Below are 25,426 nucleotides of genomic sequence, written 5' to 3'. Positions count from 1 at the left end.
AATTATTTCAGTGACAGAAGCACTGAGTAACATGAAAAAAGTAGATGCAAAATTAATAAGTTTATCAAATGCCGCTGTAAAAAGGAAAAATGAATTTGATAAATGGAACGATACGTTAACTACAAAATTACAGAATCTCAAAGACAAAATTGCAGAAGCTAGAAACACCGCTGACGGAGTAATCATGATATTATAATTTCTGGAATATATTATCTTTTTATACTTTTGCCAAATAAATTTTTAAATGAAATGTTTTTCTTTAGATTCGCGTTTCTTTAAAATCAGCAGAAGGAAAAGAATGCAGCCGATCCTACAGACCATCCACTTTACAGCCATCATCAATGAATTCGATTATCATGACCTTTGCACTTCCAAAAGGGAAAAAGGAAGGCCCCCTATTTTATTTGCCAAGTAGCATAAATGTAAGCATATTGCTCGAGTTAAATATAAAATTAAATACATTATGAAATACGAAACGTGAAATACTTTTGCTATGTTTCTCTTGTTCGTACAGGATGATTTCCTTGCCCTGGAGATCATTGACAGGAGAGTGAGATTTATGTGGAATGTTGGAGGAGGAACAGGTATTCTTACACATCCTGAAGTGATACAAAGTGGCGATCTTCTAGATGATAGATTCTGGTATCGTATTGAAGCTGAAAGGTATGTTATTTGAAGTATTATATGTATCATCTGACGTTAGTTTTTAATAAGTTTTTCTTATAAGAAATTATATTATATCGAAAAATCATGTAATTAATTTTATGTAATTTCTTTATAACAGCATTTAAATAAAATTCAATTCTACAAGATAATAAAAATGCGAATAATCAAAGAATAAAATACGATATCTGTTATAAAATTATTTTCTAAATTATACAATATCTCCGCCCCAAAGTAAAACGCTTCAATCGAACTTCAAAACCGAATGAGGAAATTAGAATAGCGCATTTCACTAGAGCAAAATAACATTTATATTGAACTATTAACACTTTGATCCTTTTTTCATCTATCTTACTTAAATAATATAATAAATAATGTCTTTGTCTGCCGATATCTATAATACGTTTCTCTATGTATTAACTGCTCACTAAAACTTATCATCCATTGTCTATATCACGTGCAAGAAATTGAATGAATTTTTTATGAGAAATTGAAATGATTTTCAGGGTTCGTCACTTGGGCAAACTATATGTACGAAAACAAGCGTCGACAACCAAAGAACATCCACCCATAAAGAATTCGACGGACTTTGAATACGGCCGCTTTGATGTTACCAGTTCAGATCGTGTTTGGATAGGAAAAATTCCCATAACAGAACGTAGAAGAACCGAGCTTATTGCGTCTAATGGTCTTCCAGCATGTGTACACCAAGTTATTCTAGATGGAAAGCCTATAGGTCTTTGGAATTTCATTACAACTGCGCCAGATATGGCCTGCGAAGCATGTGTGGAAGGGTAATTATTAGAAAGTTCGAAATTTCGTTTGGTTTTTAGATATTCGAAAATGACTATTTATCTTAATGTTATAGAGTGGAAGATGTCAAGGATGATATAGCATACAGTTTCAATGGAGAAGGATATGCGGTCAGAAACAGGGTTTCTTCAGGACCATATAATAAATACTCGTTTGGAGTATCGATTAGTTTCCGAACTTACGACGAGAATGCATTGCTATTTTTGGCAATTAATCCAGATAACGTACGTGATATTCACATATCATTTATTTTGAGTAAATGTAAATTCTATCGTGTCTCTTTCATTATATCATTATTATTACCAAATTCAATTATTATACTTTTGATAATTGTCCTGTTTCTCTTAAAAATCTATCGACGTTTAAATGTTAAACGTCTACTTTAATGAAATATAATTATATTTCATTTTTATCCATAACAGAACCAACACATCATGATATTCCTGCGAGAAGGAAAAGTGATCCTGCACATTGGTTACGGTGGTAATGTTAGCATGGAGATGTCCTCAAACTTTAAGTATAACAATGGAAACTGGACAAAAGTGGATGCATTTAGATATTATCAGTTACGTAAAACGGTTGAAAAATGTAGCTTGAGTGTAGGAGGAGAAAACGATAAGAGGATCGGCGCACCTACACCTCAACCCAAAAAAGAGGACATCCCTGATTTCATTCAGGCTAAATATTATATCGGTGGTGTTCCACCAAGTTTTCGCGCTGAAAAACTAATCCTGCCGTCTCAAGTTTCCTTCTTTGGCTGTATGTCTAATATCATCGTTGAAGAGGGATATGATCCAATGGCAGAACAGTATCATGGCGTCGAGCCTACCTGTGCAAATAAGGTAAATAATTTAATTATGAAAAATGGATACTTTCTATCTAGATGTTAAAAATAAATAAATTCCTACTGGTTCATTGAGATCTCCTTAATTATAAAATAGAATATTGTGGGATATTTTGTTCAGCTATTCTATGAAAACAATATACATACATTTTATTTGTAGTAAATTTTCTGTATTATAAAAAAAATAGTAAGTACTTAAATAATTAAGGAATTAACAAACAATTCCTATAAGAGGAAAATTTATTACTCACTTTTAAAACATTTACTGTTCCCTTTAATGTTGGACAAAGAATTTTAATTTAAGTAAAACAGTTCGTACATAAATAAAAAATAAATTTTTATTTTTGCAGCCATTAAGGATCGTAGGATTTTACGGAGATGGATATTTACAACATGTATCATACACGCTGCGTAAAATAAACTCCACAATGAGTTTCTCTTTTAGAACAATGCAGGAAAACGCTGTACTCCTTCTTTCTACGTTCGAAGGACAAGAAGAACGTATGCCTCCTATACGACACATGAACGATGACTCGATTGTAAGTAAAATAATATCGTTATTCTTCTATATAAAAAACTTTTTGCATCGAAATTAAATGAAATAAACGTAATGCAAGGCATTTAATTTAATTCTTCAATATTATATATTTCATATCATATCTGATACAATATCATATACAATATTTGTGCTATAAAATATGATCATATTGTGTTTTGGGAAGGTAATAAAATGAACGAAATTCGTCAAAATTCTCCAAGTAAATATTGAGATCACGATCCATGTTTCTAACTTACAATGTCATTTATTCTTTTAGAAAAAAAGTTACTATTCCATATGCATAATCAATGGGCAAGTGCAAGTGCGTTTAAATGCTGGAAGAGGGGAGCTCACTTTACAATCGAATGACACTTTTAATGACGGCAGATATCACTCTGTAACAGTAATTAAAAGACGAAAAGATATCGAATTGCGAATAGATGACGCTTATCAGAGCGCAGGTAAATTACCCACCAGTGCGGCTATTAAAGCTCCCGAAGAAAGTGGAGGACTATTCTTCGGAGGTTTACCAGTACTTATTAACAATACCAACATGATTTCCACCACCACGCCTTTGTATGGAACGATTAAAGACGCGATATTTAATGACGAGTAAGTTAAATACAACAAATTTTACAATATTCCGTATTTTCAAAAATGCAAAGGGTATTAGAAAATAATAACTCAAAAATTTGCGTGTATGTGATTGCAATATTTAATAAACTAAATAAGAAATATTCATTGAATTATTTCTTTTTATAGCATTGTTCGTTTTGATGAAGCCATTAGTTTTGAGCATGCATTAATTGGTCGTTCCGGACCAAGCATGGGAAAAGACCCTCCTATGTATACACCATCAGCATCGCTATCAAGGGGAATGTCTACCCAACCGGAAGGGTGTCAAAAAGTGCCGTATTATTCTTTGGAAGCTGGTGCCCTCAAATTTGGAGACAAACCAAACAGTCACACGCAACTTTATCTAAATTTTAAAAAATTTTGGGAGAAGAAGTATGCAATAGAATTTGATTTCAGGACATACTATCCAAATGGACTGCTGTTTATTACTCCAGTATGTAGAAATTATTTATAGCTTTTACAAACCGTATATATTTAAGAATCGAATCCTTGCCTGGCCTTGATTGACCAAGCTTGTCGATTGCCTTGCCATACCTAATATCCATATAAGCCCTTACACTATAGAATATTACTAATTAATATATCTCTTTTAATTCATAGGGCCTTAGACCAAAACACTATCTCATGGTCGTGATACGAGATGGACAGCTTTTACTCTTGGTGAAAAGCAAGCAGAAGAAAGAAATACTGTTTAAAACACCGTTTAATGACGGTAATTGGCATCATGTAGTGATCAGTCATGACGAGCGGAAGTTGACATTGCTCGTGGATTCTCAAACACCACGCACGATTAAAGTGCCAAGAAAAATTGGACTAGCTTCCATGATGTATATTGGAGGCCTGCCTGAAAGTGGAACACCCATACCTGAACAAGTCGTAGTTAAACTTGAAACCCTCAAAGGTTGTATCAGAGGGTTGAGGATCAATGGCAACGTGTATGATATGGTTGGTTCTACGAGTAGAGCCTATCAAGTGGGACAGTGTTTCCCAAATGTTGAAAGTGGAGCTTATTTCCAGGATGAAGCCTATGCCATATACAGTAGGATATCGAAGTTATCAGTTTATAAAAATGAGTATCATACAAAAATAAAATTAGATCATAGTGATGAACGAAATTTTTCTCTTTTACAGAGAGGAACTTTGAATTAGGTGCTGTACTCGAACTTCAGTTGGAATTTAGAACATCAGAATTGTCGGGTGTTTTGCTTTCTATAACGGCACCCGGCAATTCGCCTTCATTATCATTAGAGCTGAATAATGGTAAAGTGATTATGTCCGGTGATCTAGGAGATAACAATCCGTTATATGTAGAGCAACGTTTCAATAGTCCATACACGATCTGTGACAATCGATGGCACAGAATACAAGCAGTTTATAACGACGAAGAATTGGCACTGAAAGTCGATGAGTTGGATCAGAAGTATGGCCTTCCAGCTAACGTCAATTATCATATAATGGATGCTACAGTTTCTGGCCCTCTATACATTGGTGGTTTGCCAGGTTAGACATACTTATCAACCTCCTTCTATTTAATTATATTCCACTAAAAAATATAATAAAAGCAATTTACTATTATATTTATAAATGTGAATGAATAACGTATAACTTTGCTCCAGCCTCTGCTCCAAAAGGAACATTAATAACAAGGGATCATTTCAACGGATGTATAAGAAATGTAATGATAGGGGGAGAAAGACGAGATTGGACAGACATGGATGAATTGCACAATATTCACTTGAGCTCCTGCCCAGTACAATGATAATCAGTACAATGTGTGAACTCCTCTGAGTCATTTAATTTTGTTCCAAAGACTGTTCAAAGGACGCACAATGTTCAAAAGGTTTCTATGAACTGTGTTCAATACAATTTCACACTGGGATCAAGTGCCATATCATGATGGAAATTCTTTAATCATTAAGACATAAGGTTAAACGAAGCCAAGAGATGCTAGCATGCAAACGCATGAAGTTTACATTGATGTTTCTCAAACTTGTTTTTATTATTTTAAAGTTCTACGATAACAAATTTTTATACAATATTAATGAAACTTTCTTATTCTTTTATATGTATCTCTTTCTGATATATTTATATAAAAAGCATGTTCAGAAAAAATGATATATAATGAATATAATGTGAAAAGAATAAGCTAATATTTATAATTTGTACATAACAGATTTTACATTTACCTAATTCAACTAAAATTTTCTTAAATAAATTTTTACCATACATAAAAAAAAATAAACAACTTTCTCAACATATACCAAAAAAATTTAACTTAATTTACATGCATTATATGTATACTATTTGATAAATCAATGTTGAATCACTAATTAATTATTATTTAAGCATTTATTTTGGAAATTATTAACAAAAAAGGAATTATACATTTATTTAACTTACTATTCTACTAAAATAAATCGATTAACATTATTTTAAAAATTTATAAATTATCTATCCAATGAATATTGTATTTAAAAAATAGTTTAAAAAATTGTGACATATATACTTACAAAATAATAATACAAGGTAGAAGCAATTCGTTACACTTATATTGCCATTCCACAATAAGTATTTTAATAATAATATTCATATCACTCCCCTCTTAAATATGCAATTAACAAATGAATATCTTCCCGCACTTTTATACAAATCTATATATTAACGAATACAACGTACATCAAAACTTCAATTGAAAATAAAAAGTTATAAAATATTAACTTGACGAAAAGATCATAGTTCATAACATAAATTGGAATTAAGTTAATTATAAACATGAAAAATTTTAGTTTATAATTTAATGTTAGTATATTTGATGATCAATGTGTGACGTAGTAAAAATTCAAACGATTATCCGCCATTGAAACGTTTTCTAGAACTTATTTCACGATATGTACTTCATGATAATTTTGCAAAACATAGTTTGAGAAACAATTTTTAAAGCATTAACAAATTATGGCACAAATTCGCGTCGAATTGTATCATAGACCTGATATGCAAAACAAATGTCATAACATACGTGTAAGTAGCAAGATCACTGCCATATAGTTTAATTGTAATTCATCTGTAAGTCACAAAACAATTGTACATCAGTATTTAAAGCTATTTATTATCGTTAATGTAAGAGCAAATAGCGATTTCGATCGAGAGCGCAGCATGGAACGTGAGATGGCACTCGATCGAAATCGTATATTTTTTAAAAAGGAAAGGATAAGAACGAACGAAATGGGATTATTTTGTACTGTTATAGCGGTAGTAAGGTATCGAAATGTAATATTTAAGATGACTAGAAGCGGAAGAAAAGTCATGTTTAACACCCTGTAATAAAGTGCCCTTAATGAATTAAATATATATATAGGGAGAAATGTTCTTCACAAGAATATTTTAATATTTATGTCTAGTATTTTTCTTATTCGTTGAAATGTAATATATTATACATATGCAGAAAAATTAACAATGACGCCTTCGCTATTGTGTATAAAATATATAACAATGAGAAAGTATGGTTATTTAATTCACCCTCTTCTGTACTCCAAAGGTTATATATACATTTACATTACACAACCAATTAAGACAAAGAAGACACATTTAGTTCCATTAGATATATATTCACAGATGAAGACTCAAGAATAAAAGTCTATTGGAAAGTGGGTTATTAAATTTTATTGATGACATTCGCTGCAAGATGCTAACAGTAAAATATGACCCAAATTTTGACTTGACGTACTCAATAAATATACATATATCATTGAGTAGTAGATTCATTTATGCGTATATAAAAACATAATATTTACAGACATGGATAAATCGACAAAGTTTTCAGTTTTCACTTCTTTCATTTATGACAATAAAAATGAAGGATTATTACATAAAAGTAATCGTTTATTAATAGTAAGCGCGATTATTTATATCCCATTTTTTCCTATCTCTGTGTTTTTCGTTTCATTGTTTATCACGCCGATTGCCAACAGCTCACTAATAATATTTCTCTGCTTCGAAAAATATAAATATCAAGCACAAGCAATCATCCTCCCTTCCTACAGTTACACATCCTTTTTTCGAACTTTCTCTTACTGTTTGTAGCTTTTCTTATTATTTTCAATCCCTTCTCCACAAGCCGGTGTTCCTCCGTTGATTCTTAAGATTAGTGACTATTATATCGTTATTCATAAATCTTCATTCACTGTTCGTTCACATTGTTATCGTAGCTTTCAACGCGACTTATGTCTTCAAATCTTATAATTCATCTTACGACGTTTACTTATTTTCGCGTTCAATATTGTCAAGTCGGACTGTTTTCGGAGACTGAGGCTCACAAAAATTTCTCTATTCATCATTTTTTACGGCGATACACGCAATAGATTTACAATACAAGACAATAGAATATAACAAACTCCTTTGGATATCTACGATCGACGGATTCTTTTCTTATTTGAAGTAAAATTTGTTTTGCAAGTCCCTTCATTACACAAATCATCTACCTCGAACGTCAGCTTGAATAAAAATAATCTCGGGACAATTGAACCAAATATTGCATCGTTGCGAATTAAAAATATATTTTTCGCGATTATAATTGTGAAGAACATGAAATTCGATATGTTGCATAATTACTTAAGAATAATCAATACGGTCGTGTTCTGCTATGCCATTGCAGAATATAGGGGGGTCTATTGTTTCAGTAAACCAATCCAAATATTGTTTTTTCCTTCCTTCTTCTTCTTTCTTATGACATTATCGCTTTAAATTCCATGCACAAACCCATAAAGTTAAAAAATACATTCTACAAATATTGGACAAGTAAAAAATTGACAAACGCTATAATATACACGCTAAACATAATTTAAATAAAGAATTCGAGAACAAAATTCTACAACAGATAGACCCTCCATATTTCTGTACAAAAATTGTATTTTACCTCTATCTAGTTTCTATTCATTCGTCCTACCGGCGTATTACGAAAAACGGATTGCATACACGTTAAAAAAATTGAATCGTCAAGATGGAAGATCAGTGCCAGTCCCACACGAACGGCGGACAGTTATAATTTATGGCACAATAAATAAATAGTTCTTTCGTTATTACGTTATTATGCTAATTATCCTTCATGTACAATACAAGAACCGCATGTTTCGTTTCGCTTGAAATTGGACTGACACGTTCCATTAGGAAATGAGAAACATACTAAAAAAGAAAGAAAAATAAAAAAAGGAAAGAAAGAGAACGATTACCATCCGAAAAAATAAGATCCATATACTGTTTAGAAAATTACCCAACTTATAAACGGGTTAAACATTAGTCCGTTTGATTAAAATTTTCAACAATATACTAAGACATTTATAAATAAATCATTAACACTCTCTTTCCAGGGACTCTTTTCTCAATTACGAGGAACGCAGACTATGGACACTGAATTAGAATTATTTAGGCCTAGGACACATTCAAATAAATTAATTAAAGTAAAGATAATTTTAAATATAAACAAAATTTTTGTTGTTTTAGTGAAATTATTGTTGTTCTATATTCCAAATCATCTTCTGCTTTCCTCTTACAATGATCGAAACTATTATAAGATTTTAAACTGTTCGATACATCGTAAAGAATAAGTATGTATTGCGCGCAGGAAAGAAAAATAGCAATTCAATCAAAGATTTCACCAGTTCGTGGCCGTTTTCAATATCCAGACATTTCCTATCAGTTACCAAAATTATTACTGTTCACTCAAGAAACGAACTTTTGGTACTGTTTGGTACGGTCTCATTCTCTCTCCCTTCTCAAATCCTTGCAAGTTTCTAATCTTACACCGATACACACTTCACAAAACTCGCTTCAAGATATTCAAATCAACGAGGCATTATATAAATTATATTCGATGGTACCTATACTGTAAAGGAAAAACATCCTCGCACAACATCAATTACATTCAGATCGATCTTAAGGCTGATTTGGTATTTTCTTTCACTAATCAGAATCAACTTATATATTTACAAATCCACATTATTATTATTTTTTACCTTTTTCGTTTGTCCGTGAGCTGGTATTTTTCAACACTTTTCAACAAACGAATTACATTATCTACGTACGCTGCTGCAACCGTTAACGGCTGCAAAAATCTCATGGTCAACGAGGAATCATTAATTCACCTTTGACGATGATATACATTAAACACAAAAATGTTTTAAGACAGTTACAACGAATCGTACGCAACAATGTTGAAGTTTAAAATCATTTGGAAAAAAATATCGAAGAGACTTCTACAAATGAAATTTTCATGCAAAACAATCATTTTATTCCCATTAATATTATTTTAGTTTTGTTAAATAGAAATTAATCAAATACAAAAATCACATTGAGGAATTCGAATCTTTTTCTAGACTCTGTCAAAAATATATTCAAATTAATGATCCTCTATTTACGTTTAGTAATTTATAAAAGTTAATGGTACTACGATAATAATAATAATTATAATAATAATAATAATTAAGAGCAGTTTTAATTTACGCGTAAGAGAAATATGTGCGAATTACTTTATGTAATATAAAGACGAAATGTTCGTTCGACATTTATGAAAGCCCTGCCTCTCTTTTAGCAAAAAAGAAGAAACAATTTTATAAGAAAAATTAATTAATACCTTTTATCAATCAGTCACAACTTTCATTTACAACACAATAGCTTACATGATTACAAGGCGATTACACGTCAGAAGTTAGTCCGCAAAGATATTAGATACTGACAACAAACCATTCCTATTAATTAGATATTGATAAACTTATGACACAGTGATTGATGCCAACGTTAACTTAAAAACAAAACAAAACAAGAAATAAAACAAAAGAAAAATATAAAAAGAAAAGATACAACAAATTACAAAAAACGAAACATACGTGGTAACATTGCGCCGTTCAATATGGTGTGCGATCGTAAAAAACGCTAGAAATGATTGCACACCCGTATCTGTGAGTCAGCATCAATCATTTGTCTTTATAAAATTGACTAAAAACGCAACGTTTGCATTAATTTAATATGGGCCTGTATTAAAATAGTAACTATGAACAACAGAGGGCATAGTAGCATTAAATGTGACACATGTGTAAAACTATATGACGAGAGGCATGTCTTTCTTGTTCGGCAAATTCACCTTTTTACCTTGCCAAAGGCTGTTGTGTATCGTAAAGGCATCTATGGTCACAGTCAGATGCTTTGTGTGTACTTGAGAAAAGCATTTTGCTCCTGAATTGTATCTAAAAACAAAGAATTATATTATAAATTTATTATATACATTATTGTACTCACAAGAGTTACATAGTATATGTATATATTCAATCCACGTGATTATGCAAATGGTACATACGAGAAAAAGGTTTTCACATTTTTCAATGTCCTTGCTTAATAACATGGTATTGCAATGTAGAATGAGATCATGGAAGTACATCTACAATAAAAATCTAAAAATAAAAATCTATGATGACAAACTTACTTGAAAAATTTGTCGAACATTTTATCCATGACTTGTTTCGGTCCAGTACCATATAACTTTGAAACTTCTTCTCTATCTGGGCAGTATGAGTAGAGAGCCCGGAATTGGCAGCCAGCATCTCGAAATAAGATAAGAAAATGCTTGCTTTCTGATCTTGCAATTTCGTCCAAAACTCTTCTCTTAGCTTCCTTATTTACCGTTCCCGGAAACACACAATACTCCACAGCGTTTAGCATAATGCCACGATTTGACTTGGTGGTTGGTTGTTTATACAATCTCGGACCTATTGACAAAAAGAAACCAATCTCATAAAGTTTACGCAATATAAACTTCATCAGTGAGTAATTGCTTGCTTAACAAGTTAATTTAACAAAATTTTCCACGTGGAGAATTTAAGTGTATTCCACATCTCCTAAAAAAAGAACATTTCTTCATAAAGATGGCAACAAATTTCAATTTATAAATTATGAATTCTTACATTTGTACCTGAGTAGTAAATGAATGAAATTTGTAACTAAATTTCTTAAAATCCTTACCATTATAGTCCATCATCGAACTTGGTGTACTACTGATATCGCTGCTACCATCATCGAACACGCGTCTCTTGGTCATCAAACCGGGAGGTAAAGAACCAGGTCCTGATGGCGACGGAAGATGCCTCATGCTACCCATGCCCGGACTCGGTGCTCTCCTAGGAGGTGTAGCTCTGCCCAGTCCGCTGTCCGTATCTGTGTATCGACACATCATACCGTCTTGATCACTACTCGAACCTGCGAACGCAAGCTCGGTATATGAAGATAGAAATAAAAAAAAAAAGACTCGAACGTATGTGTCCGTCCACGAGATAAAGGACAAGAGATACGGCCTTTCAACAGTCAGTCCAATGTATAATACGTTTATACCCATCCAAGCAAGAGGAATTTGAACGGAATCAATTTTATTAATTACTAAACAGTTAGTCCCTGATACGGATTGTGAGATATTAGTCACTTGTTAGACTTACGAAGGACCTTCAAGAGTATCCATCTTCATAGCTTGCGTCCAATATAAAAACTTTGAAAAATATATATCATAGAAATATTAAAAATTTGTTTTCTTTTTAATTCTATGTATCGTCTAAGTTGTTCAAACAGTAAAACTTTTCATGATTCTAAGATAATCTAAGCAACTATTTATTCGAGGAATTTCGAAAACCATAACGATTCCGACAATTTGACTCAGATACTATTTTATCTAACACTTTGTAAAACGCGACGAAAAAACAGTGGACAAATTCATTTGTGGTAAAACATATGATTGCTAGTAGTAACTTTGCGATTTTAGCGGACAAACGAAGCATAACAAATTCATCTATAGACAGTATAATCCGTTAAATGCAGTAGTAAATGTATTAACTCATGCAGCACTTATGAGCTCTATTGAGAAATATAATGCTCTTCGCTAAGATGAATTTACTATGCTATATTACCATAATACCTGGAAATAAAAATAGAGAGGAATGACAGAACAAATACATATTCAACATAAGTGATGGATAAGATGATACAGGACCTAAATGTGAGTCAGAGTGAAAGGTTATTATATGGAAACTGGAACCACCAACAATAATCTGAAAAACACTGAAAACATTGGTACCCATAACCAGTGCTGTACAACAATAAGCCCAACAAGCATCAACTTAAATTTATCTGCAGCAAATGAGTTATCCTGTGAATGAGAATCAAAATTTTATCTGCTCATAGAGGAACATTTTGAGAAGTAAAGAAGTAAAGACAATTTAAAAAAAAAAAAGGCTGGGAAGCGCTTATGTATCATTTATCTCTCAAGCAATAGAATATAAACATAGCAGATAGAATTTCGAACACATCTAAACAATGTGCTGTTGGTGTATGCGTGTAAGTATATCACTGCCACCTGTGCTCCGATCTGCCACCATGCGACTACGTGTATGCTATGTAGCCTACAAAAAATTGGAACGGTGTACGGGACACGTAAAATATACTTTTGCACGATAGAAGGGGGATTAAACGTATTCCAAGTCACTGGTGCTTCTTACCACACAAATTCATCAAGGAATTAGACTTTCTCCCCTTAAAGTTTTGGTAACTCGGGTATTTAGGCCTGCCTCTAACCTGTTGCTGAGGCTCCTGCACATCTGCAATAATGCAATGTTTACCTTGTTACATTCCAAACGCTATGTACGATCAAAGATTAATAGTAGGGGATGCTTCAATCGTACGTCATTGCATCAGGGGCAGAGTCTAACTACGAGCCATGTCCACTAGGAACATCAAAAACTCAAGGTAGCCAGTGCAGGTTGGTGCAGAACAATGTTGCGTTCCAACTGAAAGATGTCTACTATAAGGCGCTACTTAAAAATAAAGTCATACCCTTAAGTAACCTTACTTAGGTAATTTGAAGAATAATCAAATGCTAATGAAATATTCAACATTGTAAGATTCATACGTAGCTGCCCATACCAGTGATACATCCTGCAACGAGTCTACTTTCATCAAGCCAAACGTTTAAAGGAACATGATTTAAGGCATTCTTTCTATAAACAATATTCAACCCACCTCTAGATGTTTTGTAGGAACCACGTCGACCAAGTTGATTCATACTTCGACAAGGGGAGGAACCTCTACCGTCGTCGGGTGAATCTACGGAAGATACTAAAATAGGGTACCTCTATTACAATCAGTTAGTTCCTCTCCAGGACGATACTAAATACTATATATGTTCTTAAGAATATGTTCTGCTACGACATTACATTAATAAACAGATATTTTAAATAAATTTGAAGCATGCAAAATTGTACGAAAAGAAAAGTGCCATAATATATATATATATATATATCATTCACACGTTAAAAATTAATAATTTTGAAAAAAAAATATTGAACACAATATATCGTCAAGTATTTTCCATTCTTGCTTATATATATTTGATACAATAATATTGCATTTTTTTCTGTTATATATGAAGTGATTGTATATATGTTATAACTAATTAATTTGGGAATATTTCCATAAATTTTGCCGTCAAATATTAGAAGCAGCAAGTATAAACAAAACACTCCAATCAGCATGTTAATAATCATAGGATGACATTTAATATTCCAATAATTTGTTACTTGTTTAGCTCTTCTTATGCAAAGCTAACAAATATATATATATGTGATGTTTTAGATATATACGCGAGTCAGAGAGTGTGTGTTGTGCATACCCCTGAGACTGCCGCCCCGATAAAGAGGGCCGGAACGTCGTTCATCGAAATGGGCAGCAGTGAGACTGTCCTGCGAGCCTCGGTAGTAATCTCGCCTCATCGTCGGAGAAGTCAGCGACGCTACAGTAAGTGTGTTAGTGCAAAACAATCAGCTCGAAATTTCTTTACTATTCTAGTTTATTCAAATGAGTATCTAGGTAATGTATGAGATCAGTTCGCTGTGCAATGTTTTCATCTGGAACGATCGACGGCTAAACTAGTATAGCCGAAAAAATTTAGAGCTTATGGAATTGTGACTGAGTGAGCTCCCATAAAACAAAAGAAAACAACAAGAAAATCAGTATGAAAAACACGACGTTACTAAAGGAAAAAAAATTAGATCTTTCGGACTTGAATTTTCGCCATGCAAAAAATAAATGCAATTACATTACAACACTAAGAAACTGTTACTATTAGATTATAATAAAGGAGTATATTTGTTACGATAGCAGTGGTAACTGTTATCTTGGAGGTGACTTAATACATGTGCAGTAATATATGTTAAAATATGTTGGTCATTACATTATATAAATAACAATCATTTTAACTATATGTATCCTATTTAATTTCCTCTCCAAGAAACACTGATCATTGCAGTGAATAATTGTTTCACTACCAAATGTTAGATTCGTTATTATACCTGTACTTAGATTAGAAGAAGAACCCTTCTTTCCACGGCTCGGCGTAAGAGCTCCAGAATCCAACTCCGTACCAGCATCCACATGAATCGTTTTGGGTCGAGGTCGAGTTGTTGCAGTCTTGTTACGCAATTTCGTTGGTTTTATTGTATTAAGAAGTTCTTTATCGATAACCTTGCCCTAAGTAATAGTAACAATTTCTAGCGATTAATTCAATTAAAACACTATTGATGACAGAAAACTTAGAAAAAGCATTCACTTCTCTTTCTGCCTCTTCTATTGCTTTCTTTACTTTATGTTGTTCTAAAATAGCTGCCCTTCGTTGCCTTTCCTCTTCCTTTTTACGAGCTCTTTCTTCTGCTTTCAATTTTTCTTGTTCTCGACGAGCTTGCGCTTCTACCTCTTTTCTCTCTTTCATCTCTTCTTGTTGCTGTCTTCTTTGTAATGATAAGAGCATTATACGTTCCTTTTTCCGTTCCATTTCATCAAGAGAATTCTACAACAATATTCCAATAAAGTGTATGTAAGGTAAAAGAAAAAAAAAAGATTGTACAGCGACAAAATTCATGCGAAGTTTATCGCATAACTTACTGGATCAGGATTTGCTAATTGATTTCCAATTATTAAACCAACTCCAGATTGTCGACTCTCTCCACTCATCTCATGTCGTTCTCTTTGCTTTTCTCTTTCTCCTTCTCTTTGTATTTCTCTATCTCTAATTTCTTGCCGTTGGAAGTCTCTCTCGTCTATCTGACGCTGCTTTTCTCGATCAGAATCTCGTTGAATTTCCAGCTGTTTCTGCCTATCCATAACAATCGCAGAAGGAGAGTCAGGACGCATCGTAAAATCTTCACTGTCAACATATGAAGACACGCCTCTTTCCTAAAGAAAAAAAAAATTACACATTTATTATATACATAACACGTCCTGTATACGGATTCTAAAATTTTTAAATTATCATTACATATTTACCTTTTTAGGGGATGTCCTTTTCACTCTAAGGGTTGGTTTTGGTTTCTTCGGCGCGTCATTATCAAAGCAGATATAAAATCCTTTTTCACCAGCATCCGTTGGATCTAAAGGCGTTACCTCTGGTGTACCTGATGGAGATGGTGTGGCTTCTCTTAATGATGGATGAGGTTGAAATGAATTACGTGATATTGAAGGTCTAGTTGGTGATGGAATTCTATATGTACGGCTGCCGGACGTGATGTTTAAACCTCTTATACCTTGTGTAAGCTCATCATCATTTCCTTTAAAACACATGAATGAGTGAACAAAAAGAGGATGAAAACAAAAACATAAACGTAATGAATTCTTTGAAGATATTACACATGATATGTTTTTAGGTGAATGGGGAAAAAAAACACTTACCAATAAATGATATATTCTGAGGCTTCATGTCATCAACAGGTGGAGCTGGAACAGGTGCGTGCATTGCAGTAATTTGTCTTTTTTCAGTAGGGCTTTCACACTTAATCGGTATATGGTGTACAGTTGGCCTTTTTGGTTCAGGACTTTCACTCATTAACTGACTTATTCGATGAACCTACATATCAAAATTGAGGATAGAAAATTTGGTAGCGACGACATTAATATAATATATAAACTATCAAACTGTCACAAATAAACGAACCTTATAATGATAACTATACGAATTAGTAAAACTGGATGAATGAAAAAACTGCATTTTTGGTTGTATAAATCTTTTAAAAAGGCAGGTAATTTAAAAAAGGGAGAGGAGCGCTCGAACGTTGAAACTTCAATCCGAGGAGCGTCTGCTATACTAGGTGTGAAGAGAGTATCTATAAATGTGCATTACATCACTAACTGGTTCCATGACAGTTTCTTACATATACACATACATGTATGAAGCAATTCATTTACAATCTAATTGACCAAAAAAAGTAGCGAATAATATACAATCTTAACAATAAAACAAAACTTCTCTGTTAGTTTAAATTAGTATTATGAAAATATATATAATTATTTATTTTTATTTTTTACGTGCTTAAAATATGAATTTTATTAAAAATACATTAATTAAAACGAAGTTTGATAAATTGGACTTCAAGAATTTAAGATATATTTTAATATTGTTTCCATAAATAAAATAAAATTTTAAATAATACTTAGATAAAAATAGAAATAAAAATTTTTCCTTGTGAATTATTAAAGAAAAATAAAAATCAACTAGAATAACTAAAGATCATTATACTCACAGCATTGCGATGTTGTGGACTAGCAGAAGATGGTGGTGTTTGATTAAAGATAGATGTAGATGATGGATATGTAGGACCAGGATGACTCATTTGATTATTACAAAGACTATGATCTCCACCATTGAGGTACCTCGGTTCTTGAGGAGTATCGTGTAGAACAAATCCTTTCTGTTGAGGTGGATGCGTTCCCCAATTTCGTGTATCTTGATATAAGCGCATGTCTTGTTGATAAGCTACATAAAGTTTTGAAAGATTTATGTTAAAAATTATGAAAACATCAATAGATTAAATCCTAGACTGTTATAATGTACATACGTGTTGGTTGAGTACTATATCGTGGATCCATTGACTGCTGATAGCCCACAGCAGCCATTTCATTTGCTAAGCTTTGAGTTGGAGGTGGTTGACCCCACATTCGTCTTTGCAATTGGGGTTGATCATGTAGATAGAACTGAGATTGCTGAGTATCTTGTAATTTGGATGTTAATGGATTTATAGGCGCCATTCCAAAATTCTAAACAGGGAAGGAAAAAAGATATAAATGTTTTAGATGTTATTATAAAATAACTAAATTACGGAACTGGAAAATAGTACATACTTGCATATGTTGTTGACTAAGACTTTGCAATTGCTGAAACTGTTGCTGTATTTGCTGTTGATGCTGTGTCATTAAATGCTGCTGCTGTATTTGATTTTGCTGATTTGCTAAACGTTGTATATCAGCTTGTATTTCACTAAGACTGTTATTCATTCTGCGAAAAGGTGTACATATTCTTTTTCAACAGATTTGATAAAACGAAATCTTTGTATATTATAAAATGAAAATGTATACTAACTGTGATATAGATTGATGATATTGCTCAAGATCCATGTTCTCAATATCTGGAGTGCGTCTTGTTTCAATAAATGGGGCGTTACCGTCATGCTCTAACCATTTATGTTCAACATCCCGAACATCCTCACTAATTTCCTATGATCATTGGTACAAATATTGAATGATTATTTGGAATATGTAAAGAATGTATTCTCTCATAATATTAATATACTGCACACCTACAGGTACATTAGCCATTTTGTATTTTATCCATTTCTCAATATCTAATAATTGATGACAATCTTGCAACATAATATACGTATATCTTTTGACATATGCACAAATATTTCAATTAAAAATAAATAATATACTTGTAGATGTATAAGTAAACAGAAGTTTAATGTGTGTGAACAATATAATATTATTGGTGATCATTTAAATTGAAGACCCGTAATATTGATGACCTAAAGCTTAGAGTCAGTTTATAAGTCATATTTTTCTATAGTAATTTTAAGAGCTGAAATTGCCTTTCAATGCGATTTTCCCTTGAAGTAGTAGATAAGATTACAATAAACACAGATCAATGTCTACAATTAACTACTGTAAAAATGTACACATATAACAATAGATCAGTCCAGTTCAAAGTATTCATACATACATCACATATGTATTCCAATGTAAGATTGGTTTTGTTAATGTTTTTGTGCTAAAGTATGTTTAGAACACAAGTGTAAAACCACCACCACAAACAATAATTTCAAATCAAATTTCAAACACGTCTCTATAGATTCTTATCCAGGGAGTGTTTAGTACTGTACCATGCGTTCCGAGAGCGATATTGTACAAAATTGCATTGAAACGTGGGAACAGAGTAGCAAACTTGATCAAAGACCACAGAATGCATTGAGACTGTTTCGTTTTCCTCTATGACTAAATGTAAGCAACGATAAGCAGAATAATCATACACTGTTAAAAAAAAAAGACTCAATTGAGATTATTTTCTGATTAAAAGAAATTATAGAAAGCACATTTTCTATCTTACTTGCAGCGTACTAAGGCAATTATTATTATTATTGCTCTTTACTTGTTTCTTATATTAAGAATTAAAAATAAGAGATCAAAGTCCTTTTAATGATATCTTTAAAAGCAAAAGTACAAAAGAAGTTAACGAATGTCTAGAAGCCATACATAAGCCATGTATGTAAATTGCTAGACGAATCAGCAAATATTTCTCTTTCAAATGTTCATCTACAGGAACACTGTTGTATAATATCGTACCTTGAGCGAGAAGGGTCTCTGTGGTTTTTCTTGAGAGGGTTGTTGGGTTACAGGGGTCGTCTCGGAAACACTTGTCGGGGTCTCCCCCGAAGATCCGGAGGTTACAGGAGTGGGGGGACCAATTTCAGCCGGACTGTCCCCCCCAGACGTTGATGAAGAGGGAGATTTAACCTTACCCTGCAACCAGCCCAAGCACCGTGCCTTGTTAAGTACTTGGAGTCCGCATATGCTGAGTCCAATATGTCATCAACCACCACACCATGGTCGGACTTCTCCGCAGCCAAATATATACGTTACATTCAAGCACTAAACGCCAAAGCCAATTCAAAGACTTGCAAATACTTAATTGCCAATAGCTTTCTTCGCTATTGCACAACTGAATAATTCTTTTTAAGTAAGTACGATAGAACTTCCATAGTGCACAATGTTCCCAACTAAAGTGAATGAGTAAATAGGTATCCGTTTATCTGATTACTTGAAGAACTTGAAAAGAAACATAGCGTTTTTACTGCCTTTATCTTCTACATTCTCAGATATAAATTATCTTTTACTAGGAATTACAATTCTTATAATTTGATTTCGTTTATATTTAGGATTTTTCAATTTTTCTAAATTTAATATCAATAGATGAGAAGTAAGTCAATTTGAATATAACTTTCTCGGTTAAAAGTTGCTAATTACTAATGTAAAACATGCATACCGTCACCAAATTAATTTAAACGGTTACTTGTTTATTACTCACATTACTTATTTAGAAATATTTTTACATAAACATGTATAAAGCGGAGGAACGAGAACGGCATCCAAGGAATTGATAATCTATTTTATTATACAAAGTGTGTAGTCTACGTTCAATTTTATAATTCTGTAATAATAGAACTTTATCATATCAGCATGCACTTACCACCAAGTACAGCTGAAAGATAAGAAAGAAAAACGTATTACAATAGTTTAGCTGGCAATAAAGATTATCTGCATTAACCATGATAGGCGTCAAAATTATATCACATTTGCAACTACACACAAAGATTCATTGCTCCAGAAGCTAATGATATGACAGAAATATAGATGTTACGGAAAGAAATTAACAAGTATCGAAAAATATGCGGCATTTACCTGAAATAAAACATTATTATCGCAAGCTCACTTACAACGCTACTTCACAGTAATTGAATATAGTAATACAGCCAGTTATAAAATCAAATAAACGTTATAGAAGCAAATATATAATAAATATCGAATTGCTTGTGGATCTAAAGAAATTTCGTTACAGAAGAAAAAGAAACTGTTCGACGTTCGATACAATATAATTATGCATTGCTCTATACTAAACACCCGTGGCTAAATTTCAAATACCTCATGGCTGTATTCAATGCTCTGTTTCGTTTCGATTTATCTCCTTTCCCCTATTCTTGTACGAGAACAATCGAAGATTAATTCCTCCGGTATACTAAGTATAATTAAAAACGAGAAAACGAAGCACATATACGCTCTCTAAAAATACTTATTCTCATATCTTATCAATGATGCATCTTCCAATGAAAGAAACAAATCATTAAAGAGGCCATGAAAGTGATCTGGCTGAAATTCGATCGTGAGACTTTAAAAAATGGGAAACGCGAAGTTCGCGATCATCTTTTCGAGCGTAATCACGTATTTTACCTTCGTGACAGCTTGCAGGAACGCAGCTTTGCCCACTTTCTGCCGTTGTTTCGACATCACGACTTCCATCCTTCTCTTCTCGTTTTCTATGTGACGTCGCTTCTCCTCCAACTTCAATCTAATATTATTCAGTTGTGAGGCCATAATCGTGTTACCTCCGTTCTCGTCTGCTAGCACGATTACATCGTTTATTCCATTAATATAGGAGGAACTATCTAAGCCACGCGCTTCTTTAAATAATAAATACATACCAACAGAATGTTGTTCCATCTGTTGAGATTGCTGGTTGCTCTGTTGCTGCCACGTGGTCGTATTCGGTAACGTGGCGAACGTCGTTTTCTTCTCACCATTCCTATTACCATTGGTCTGGCCAAGTTTCTTATTCGACAGATTCGACTTGCTGTCGTCGCGTTCTTGTTCCGTGTAGGTCAAGTTGATCCCTTTCTCGGAGCTTTGCCTGCTTAAATTCGCGAAGCTGGCTAACTTGGACGTATCCCCGTCCGAATTAACGTTCTCGCTGGAATGTAAAATTTGCTTGAGCGCGACGTTGTCCAAGCTAGAGTTTGAGGTCTGCCTTCTTAATCTCGGCGGTTCTTCCTTATCGTATCCGTTATCTGATAAAATATGCTGCACTCCGCTACCGTACACATCCTGAACGCTAGATCTTGCTGGTAGTGTCGGCTCTGTGGTGCTCCGTTTGCCAATGTGCGCGCCGACCTCCTTGTCTGGATTTCTGCCAAAGTTGTGTAAATTATCCTGCACAAGAAACATCCTCACTCGATCGTTCCCTTTTACTTCTTTTGAATCTGAATGATTGATATCACGTTGGCAGTGATCACTCACCTGAGATCCACCAAAGTTCTCAATGGTCAGCTGAGAGTCGTCCGAAACACTGTTACGCCTAGATCGTCGGCCAGCATACGAACTTCTCCTCTGTTCTTCCCAATTGCTTGGCCGACCAGCGGCATCTACTCTAGTTATAGATTTCTCGTCTGCTACGGAGCTTAACGTAGGGATGCCTTTGCCACGGTGGACTACGAAACTTTCTTCGCTCCCTGCTCGTCTGCGAAACGATCATAAATCAGAGAGAGTAGAAAAGTGTTCAACACTTTGATCAATGTTAGCTATTCGCTGATTTCGTATCAAATGCTGATACAGGTTAAATTATATTTGATTTATGATTACGTAGTTCTAAGTCTGAAGAAACGAAGCTACAGTGTGTTAGTGTTCGTATTAAACATTGTTAGAAATACGGTCTGCCTGTGTTCAATCGGATACAATCGGAATCCGACTGTGAATCAATATTACAAAGAAATGGATTAACAGTTGACTACTAAGAAACTTGTGTATTCCGAAAGCGATAAATGTCGTTTGTCGTTCCATATTTTTTGCTAATCTTTATAACATTACGCTATAATCTCTTTACGACAGAGTCTAGCCTTTTCTGAAACTAGAAGAATAAAGATCTGTTTTGCATTTGAGTATGTTTAAATCGAGAATATTTTAACCGGATACGAACGTGCTCTAAATTCTTTTCAAGAATCGTCATACGAAGAGTAGAATGTTAAGAATTGTTAAGATTACTTTCGAAATAGGTATAGAAATGAAGCGTGAAAACCTACCTGTCGTCGTGAGAATAATTTTCGGCAGTTTGTTGCAGTGATTGTGACTTCTTGACAGAGGAGGATGACGGTGCTTTTGCAACTAGAAAATAATTCAATGCTATAGCGATCGCTTACGTATGTACCTAAATGATATCAATATCTAAATCAATAATCACTCCTGACGTGTAGGACAATAGAAGTTCAGAAGGATCCTTTAATCGGTGTGAAAACATTAAGTCGCATCATGATACACCGAATGAAACTCATGTGCGAAATTTCTATACACTGTCCGGCAACATTGTCCAACATCGGCGATCGGGCACCGATTGTGCTGTCGCTGCAAGAAAATCGATCGTAATAAATAAATGGTGATCGCGTTGCGATGAAAATTTGTCGCCGGACTGTAGAAATTTCGGGGCACACGAGTTTCAGAAACCAATATGTCTATTGAACAAAAGCTAATGTTATCATACACTGGAAAAATATACACTCGTCAGATGGGTAAAACAGTTAATTGGAGCTAACAGACTAATCTCTAGCTGTGTCTAATCGTCGTGGTAATGTGTCACACAAAAAGAAAGTCGACCAAACCCATTCAAAACGAACGAAACAAGGGGCAGAAATAAAAATAGGCACAGGGATCACCGAGCAGACACAGAAATACAAAACACGCAATAACGTAGACGATGTACGTTGCAAAACAAGTATACCAACTTAATATGGAGTGGATATATTAATGAATCGTTGAGATTTCTTCCTGTATCAGTCAATATGGTATAAGACAAATAGGAGGCATCATGCAGAACGAAAGGAACGGAAAGCTAACGACAACGCAAGCGGCAACCAAACGATGAGAATGAACGTTTGTTAATACTTCTTTTTTTTTTTTTTTTTTTTTTAATCACAAAAATGCGCAAACACGTATTCTTCATGCAGTCCTAATAGTTAGAAGATCGCTACTCCATCATGGCATTAAATGGTACGCAAATAATACGATTAGTAAGAAGCAGAGTGCGCCTAGTAAGTTATCTGCGCTTTGTTACATAGCTAAATCTAAACATCTGGCCACGTTTTAAATGCAGAACGCATTTTTCATTCGCTTGTTTTTCCTTATTTTTCTTTTCTCTCTCTTCCCTCTGTCTCTTTTTTTTAAATTAATTATTATTAGTAGTAGTAGTATTCTTTTACACGTGATAAAAATATGGACACATTTTGAAACAACTCGTTCGATCGTTCCTGAGTCGAAGTACGTATTTTACTTTCAGCTTGTTTCAGTTAACGTCCTTCTTATGCGTAGAATACAGATACGCGATAATATTGTTACTACAACGATGACAAATCCGTCAATGGAACAAAAATCGAGACTTACTGTGCGATCTTGGAGAAAAGATTAGACACGTAAAAAGATCGTGGATATCGTTTCATCGTTCCCGAAATCATTAGGAAACCAGTTATTAAGAAAAGTAACTCTACTGTACAATACCTGCGCGAAGATTGAAATACGATTTTTTATATGATCTACGACTTAGACGTCAATTAGCGACGTCGAGTTTAATCTATTACGTTGTTCGAAAAGTTCGTAGCGTTTCTGGTAATCGATATGAAATTCAGCTGTTCTCCGCGAGATCAGAAGAGAATTTTATGATAAACTTTTCTTAAATAACGAAATGAATTGAACGAAATATCGTTCGTAGTACGTTAAATATAACGATCAAAGGGAACGATCAATTTATTGGGAAATTTATTTCGAAATGATCAATAGAGAAAGCTTTTCTGTTCGATAAAACAACGTTGAATCTACTTGTGGGGATTACTATTACAGCAACAGTTATTTAAGAGAATTCATTGCTAAGAAAAATAAAAAGTTTAAGAACAAATATTCGCGATGTTATCCACTAAAAAATCCCCACTTCCTCCCTTTGAATATGCTACAAATTTGTCGAACAACTCAATGGTATAATAATTTGATTCTAGAGAAATTAGTTCAATTTATCATTAACTGAGTCCTTATACTTTAATCGTCAAACTCATTTTAACGATAATATCCCTTTGTGCATTGATAATTACATTTGTTTCCTCTATATACAGAGTGTTTCAGGTTTCTTCGATGAGATACAAACATAGACCAGCAATTACTTGATTGAACAAGCAAGAATACAAAATAATGATATTCTAATGATAGAATATTCTTATTTCTATCGATAGAACGTGGTATAGTTTAACAGAGAAAACCTGAATCCGCTCAGTATAGAAAATCTAGCTTTTATTCTAAAATTCGCGCACGTATTCACAGTACCTTTGTCACTCCTTACTCAAAGGAAAGGGAAAATGCGTCGCATTTAAAATGTAGTAAATCTAAAGAAGACCAAAAACAGAAAACCAATAAAGTTAAATTAAAACAGAACGAAATATTACAAAGTTGGAAAAAAAAAATAAAAATAAAATAAGAAGGAACCATCGAAGAACAAACGACAAACTCGACAGGTTGATGATCCCTCGGAAGACCTGAACCTTTTTCATACTCTTTCTCTTTTCGCTATTTTTCTTTTTTTGCGTTCGATTTTCTTTTTTTTTTTTTTTTCGTTCGAACCGACACGTCAGTCGGCGAAACGCGATTCAGAGAAGACCACCTAGTTTCATGATTTTTGGTTGTTTGGTAACGTGTGGGTACCTGTGAAGCCTGGCGCGGATACGGAGAGGTTGCTTCTCAGATCAGGTATCGGAGCTATAGACTGTGGCAGACTTCTTTTATGAGCTACGCCATGACTATTGCGCGGGCAGGCTGCACCCGTCACCGCACCGTATTCGTTCATTGGCAACCGGAAGTTGACGAAAGAAGAAGGCGAGGATAGCGTTGTTGTCAAGCATCAAGAAGGTTACGCCATAGAAATATATGGAAATATTACAGTTTTACATTAAGTGATATAATTACGTGGAGGATCGTCGCTGTTGATTTGTTCTTTCTTTCTTTTTCTTTTT

The 25,426-nt window shown here is 33.7% G+C and overlaps 2 protein-coding genes across 32 annotated transcripts in view; one reads left to right on the top strand and one right to left on the bottom strand.

Annotated features, from left to right (window-relative positions):
- Nucleotides 1-6,991, top strand: part of LOC100649561 (laminin subunit alpha-1) — a 199,341-nt gene extending 192,350 nt beyond the window's left edge. For all 3 annotated transcript variants that reach the window (XM_003393188.4, XM_012309608.3, XM_012309618.3), the window contains 12 exons: nucleotides 12-178; nucleotides 264-422; nucleotides 515-663; nucleotides 1,170-1,457; nucleotides 1,532-1,700; nucleotides 1,899-2,318; nucleotides 2,671-2,859; nucleotides 3,136-3,470; nucleotides 3,621-3,927; nucleotides 4,095-4,533; nucleotides 4,626-4,994; nucleotides 5,111-6,991. In XM_003393188.4, coding sequence (XP_003393236.2) covers nucleotides 12-178; nucleotides 264-422; nucleotides 515-663; nucleotides 1,170-1,457; nucleotides 1,532-1,700; nucleotides 1,899-2,318; nucleotides 2,671-2,859; nucleotides 3,136-3,470; nucleotides 3,621-3,927; nucleotides 4,095-4,533; nucleotides 4,626-4,994; nucleotides 5,111-5,253 — 3,134 coding nt within the window. In that variant the 3' untranslated portion in view covers nucleotides 5,254-6,991. The remainder of the gene's footprint in view (nucleotides 1-11; nucleotides 179-263; nucleotides 423-514; nucleotides 664-1,169; nucleotides 1,458-1,531; nucleotides 1,701-1,898; nucleotides 2,319-2,670; nucleotides 2,860-3,135; nucleotides 3,471-3,620; nucleotides 3,928-4,094; nucleotides 4,534-4,625; nucleotides 4,995-5,110) is intronic.
- Nucleotides 6,992-7,136: 145 nt separating this feature from the next.
- The window catches only part of LOC100649681 (patronin), an 85,553-nt gene continuing 67,263 nt past the window's right edge, over nucleotides 7,137-25,426 (bottom strand). For 3 of the 29 annotated variants that reach the window (XM_048404465.1, XM_048404505.1, XM_048404537.1), the window contains 22 exons: nucleotides 25,119-25,229; nucleotides 22,466-22,547; nucleotides 21,687-21,906; nucleotides 21,095-21,599; nucleotides 20,844-21,013; nucleotides 20,086-20,097; nucleotides 19,182-19,358; nucleotides 17,926-18,059; nucleotides 17,688-17,862; nucleotides 17,405-17,603; nucleotides 17,090-17,322; nucleotides 16,242-16,416; nucleotides 15,840-16,120; nucleotides 15,459-15,749; nucleotides 15,127-15,363; nucleotides 14,870-15,047; nucleotides 14,191-14,310; nucleotides 13,542-13,637; nucleotides 13,022-13,120; nucleotides 11,502-11,735; nucleotides 10,966-11,248; nucleotides 7,137-10,729 (listed from right to left, as the gene is read on the bottom strand). In XM_048404465.1, coding sequence (XP_048260422.1) covers nucleotides 10,585-10,729; nucleotides 10,966-11,248; nucleotides 11,502-11,735; nucleotides 13,022-13,120; nucleotides 13,542-13,637; nucleotides 14,191-14,310; nucleotides 14,870-15,047; nucleotides 15,127-15,363; nucleotides 15,459-15,749; nucleotides 15,840-16,120; nucleotides 16,242-16,416; nucleotides 17,090-17,322; nucleotides 17,405-17,603; nucleotides 17,688-17,862; nucleotides 17,926-18,059; nucleotides 19,182-19,358; nucleotides 20,086-20,097; nucleotides 20,844-21,013; nucleotides 21,095-21,599; nucleotides 21,687-21,906; nucleotides 22,466-22,547; nucleotides 25,119-25,229 — 4,157 coding nt within the window. In that variant the 3' untranslated portion in view covers nucleotides 7,137-10,584. The remainder of the gene's footprint in view (nucleotides 10,730-10,965; nucleotides 11,249-11,501; nucleotides 11,736-13,021; nucleotides 13,121-13,541; nucleotides 13,638-14,190; nucleotides 14,311-14,869; nucleotides 15,048-15,126; nucleotides 15,364-15,458; nucleotides 15,750-15,839; nucleotides 16,121-16,241; nucleotides 16,417-17,089; nucleotides 17,323-17,404; nucleotides 17,604-17,687; nucleotides 17,863-17,925; nucleotides 18,060-19,181; nucleotides 19,359-20,085; nucleotides 20,098-20,843; nucleotides 21,014-21,094; nucleotides 21,600-21,686; nucleotides 21,907-22,465; nucleotides 22,548-25,118; nucleotides 25,230-25,426) is intronic. The other 26 variants (XM_048404477.1, XM_048404522.1, XM_048404534.1 and 23 more) reach the window with 26 other exon arrangements.

The sequence above is a fragment of the Bombus terrestris genome, chromosome 1 (genome assembly GCF_910591885.1).
Source record: "Bombus terrestris chromosome 1, iyBomTerr1.2, whole genome shotgun sequence".
In the NCBI taxonomy this organism is placed as follows: Eukaryota; Metazoa; Arthropoda; class Insecta; order Hymenoptera; family Apidae; genus Bombus; species Bombus terrestris.
Note: the sequence above shows the minus strand (reverse complement) of the source record. Positions and strands in the feature narration are given on the sequence as shown.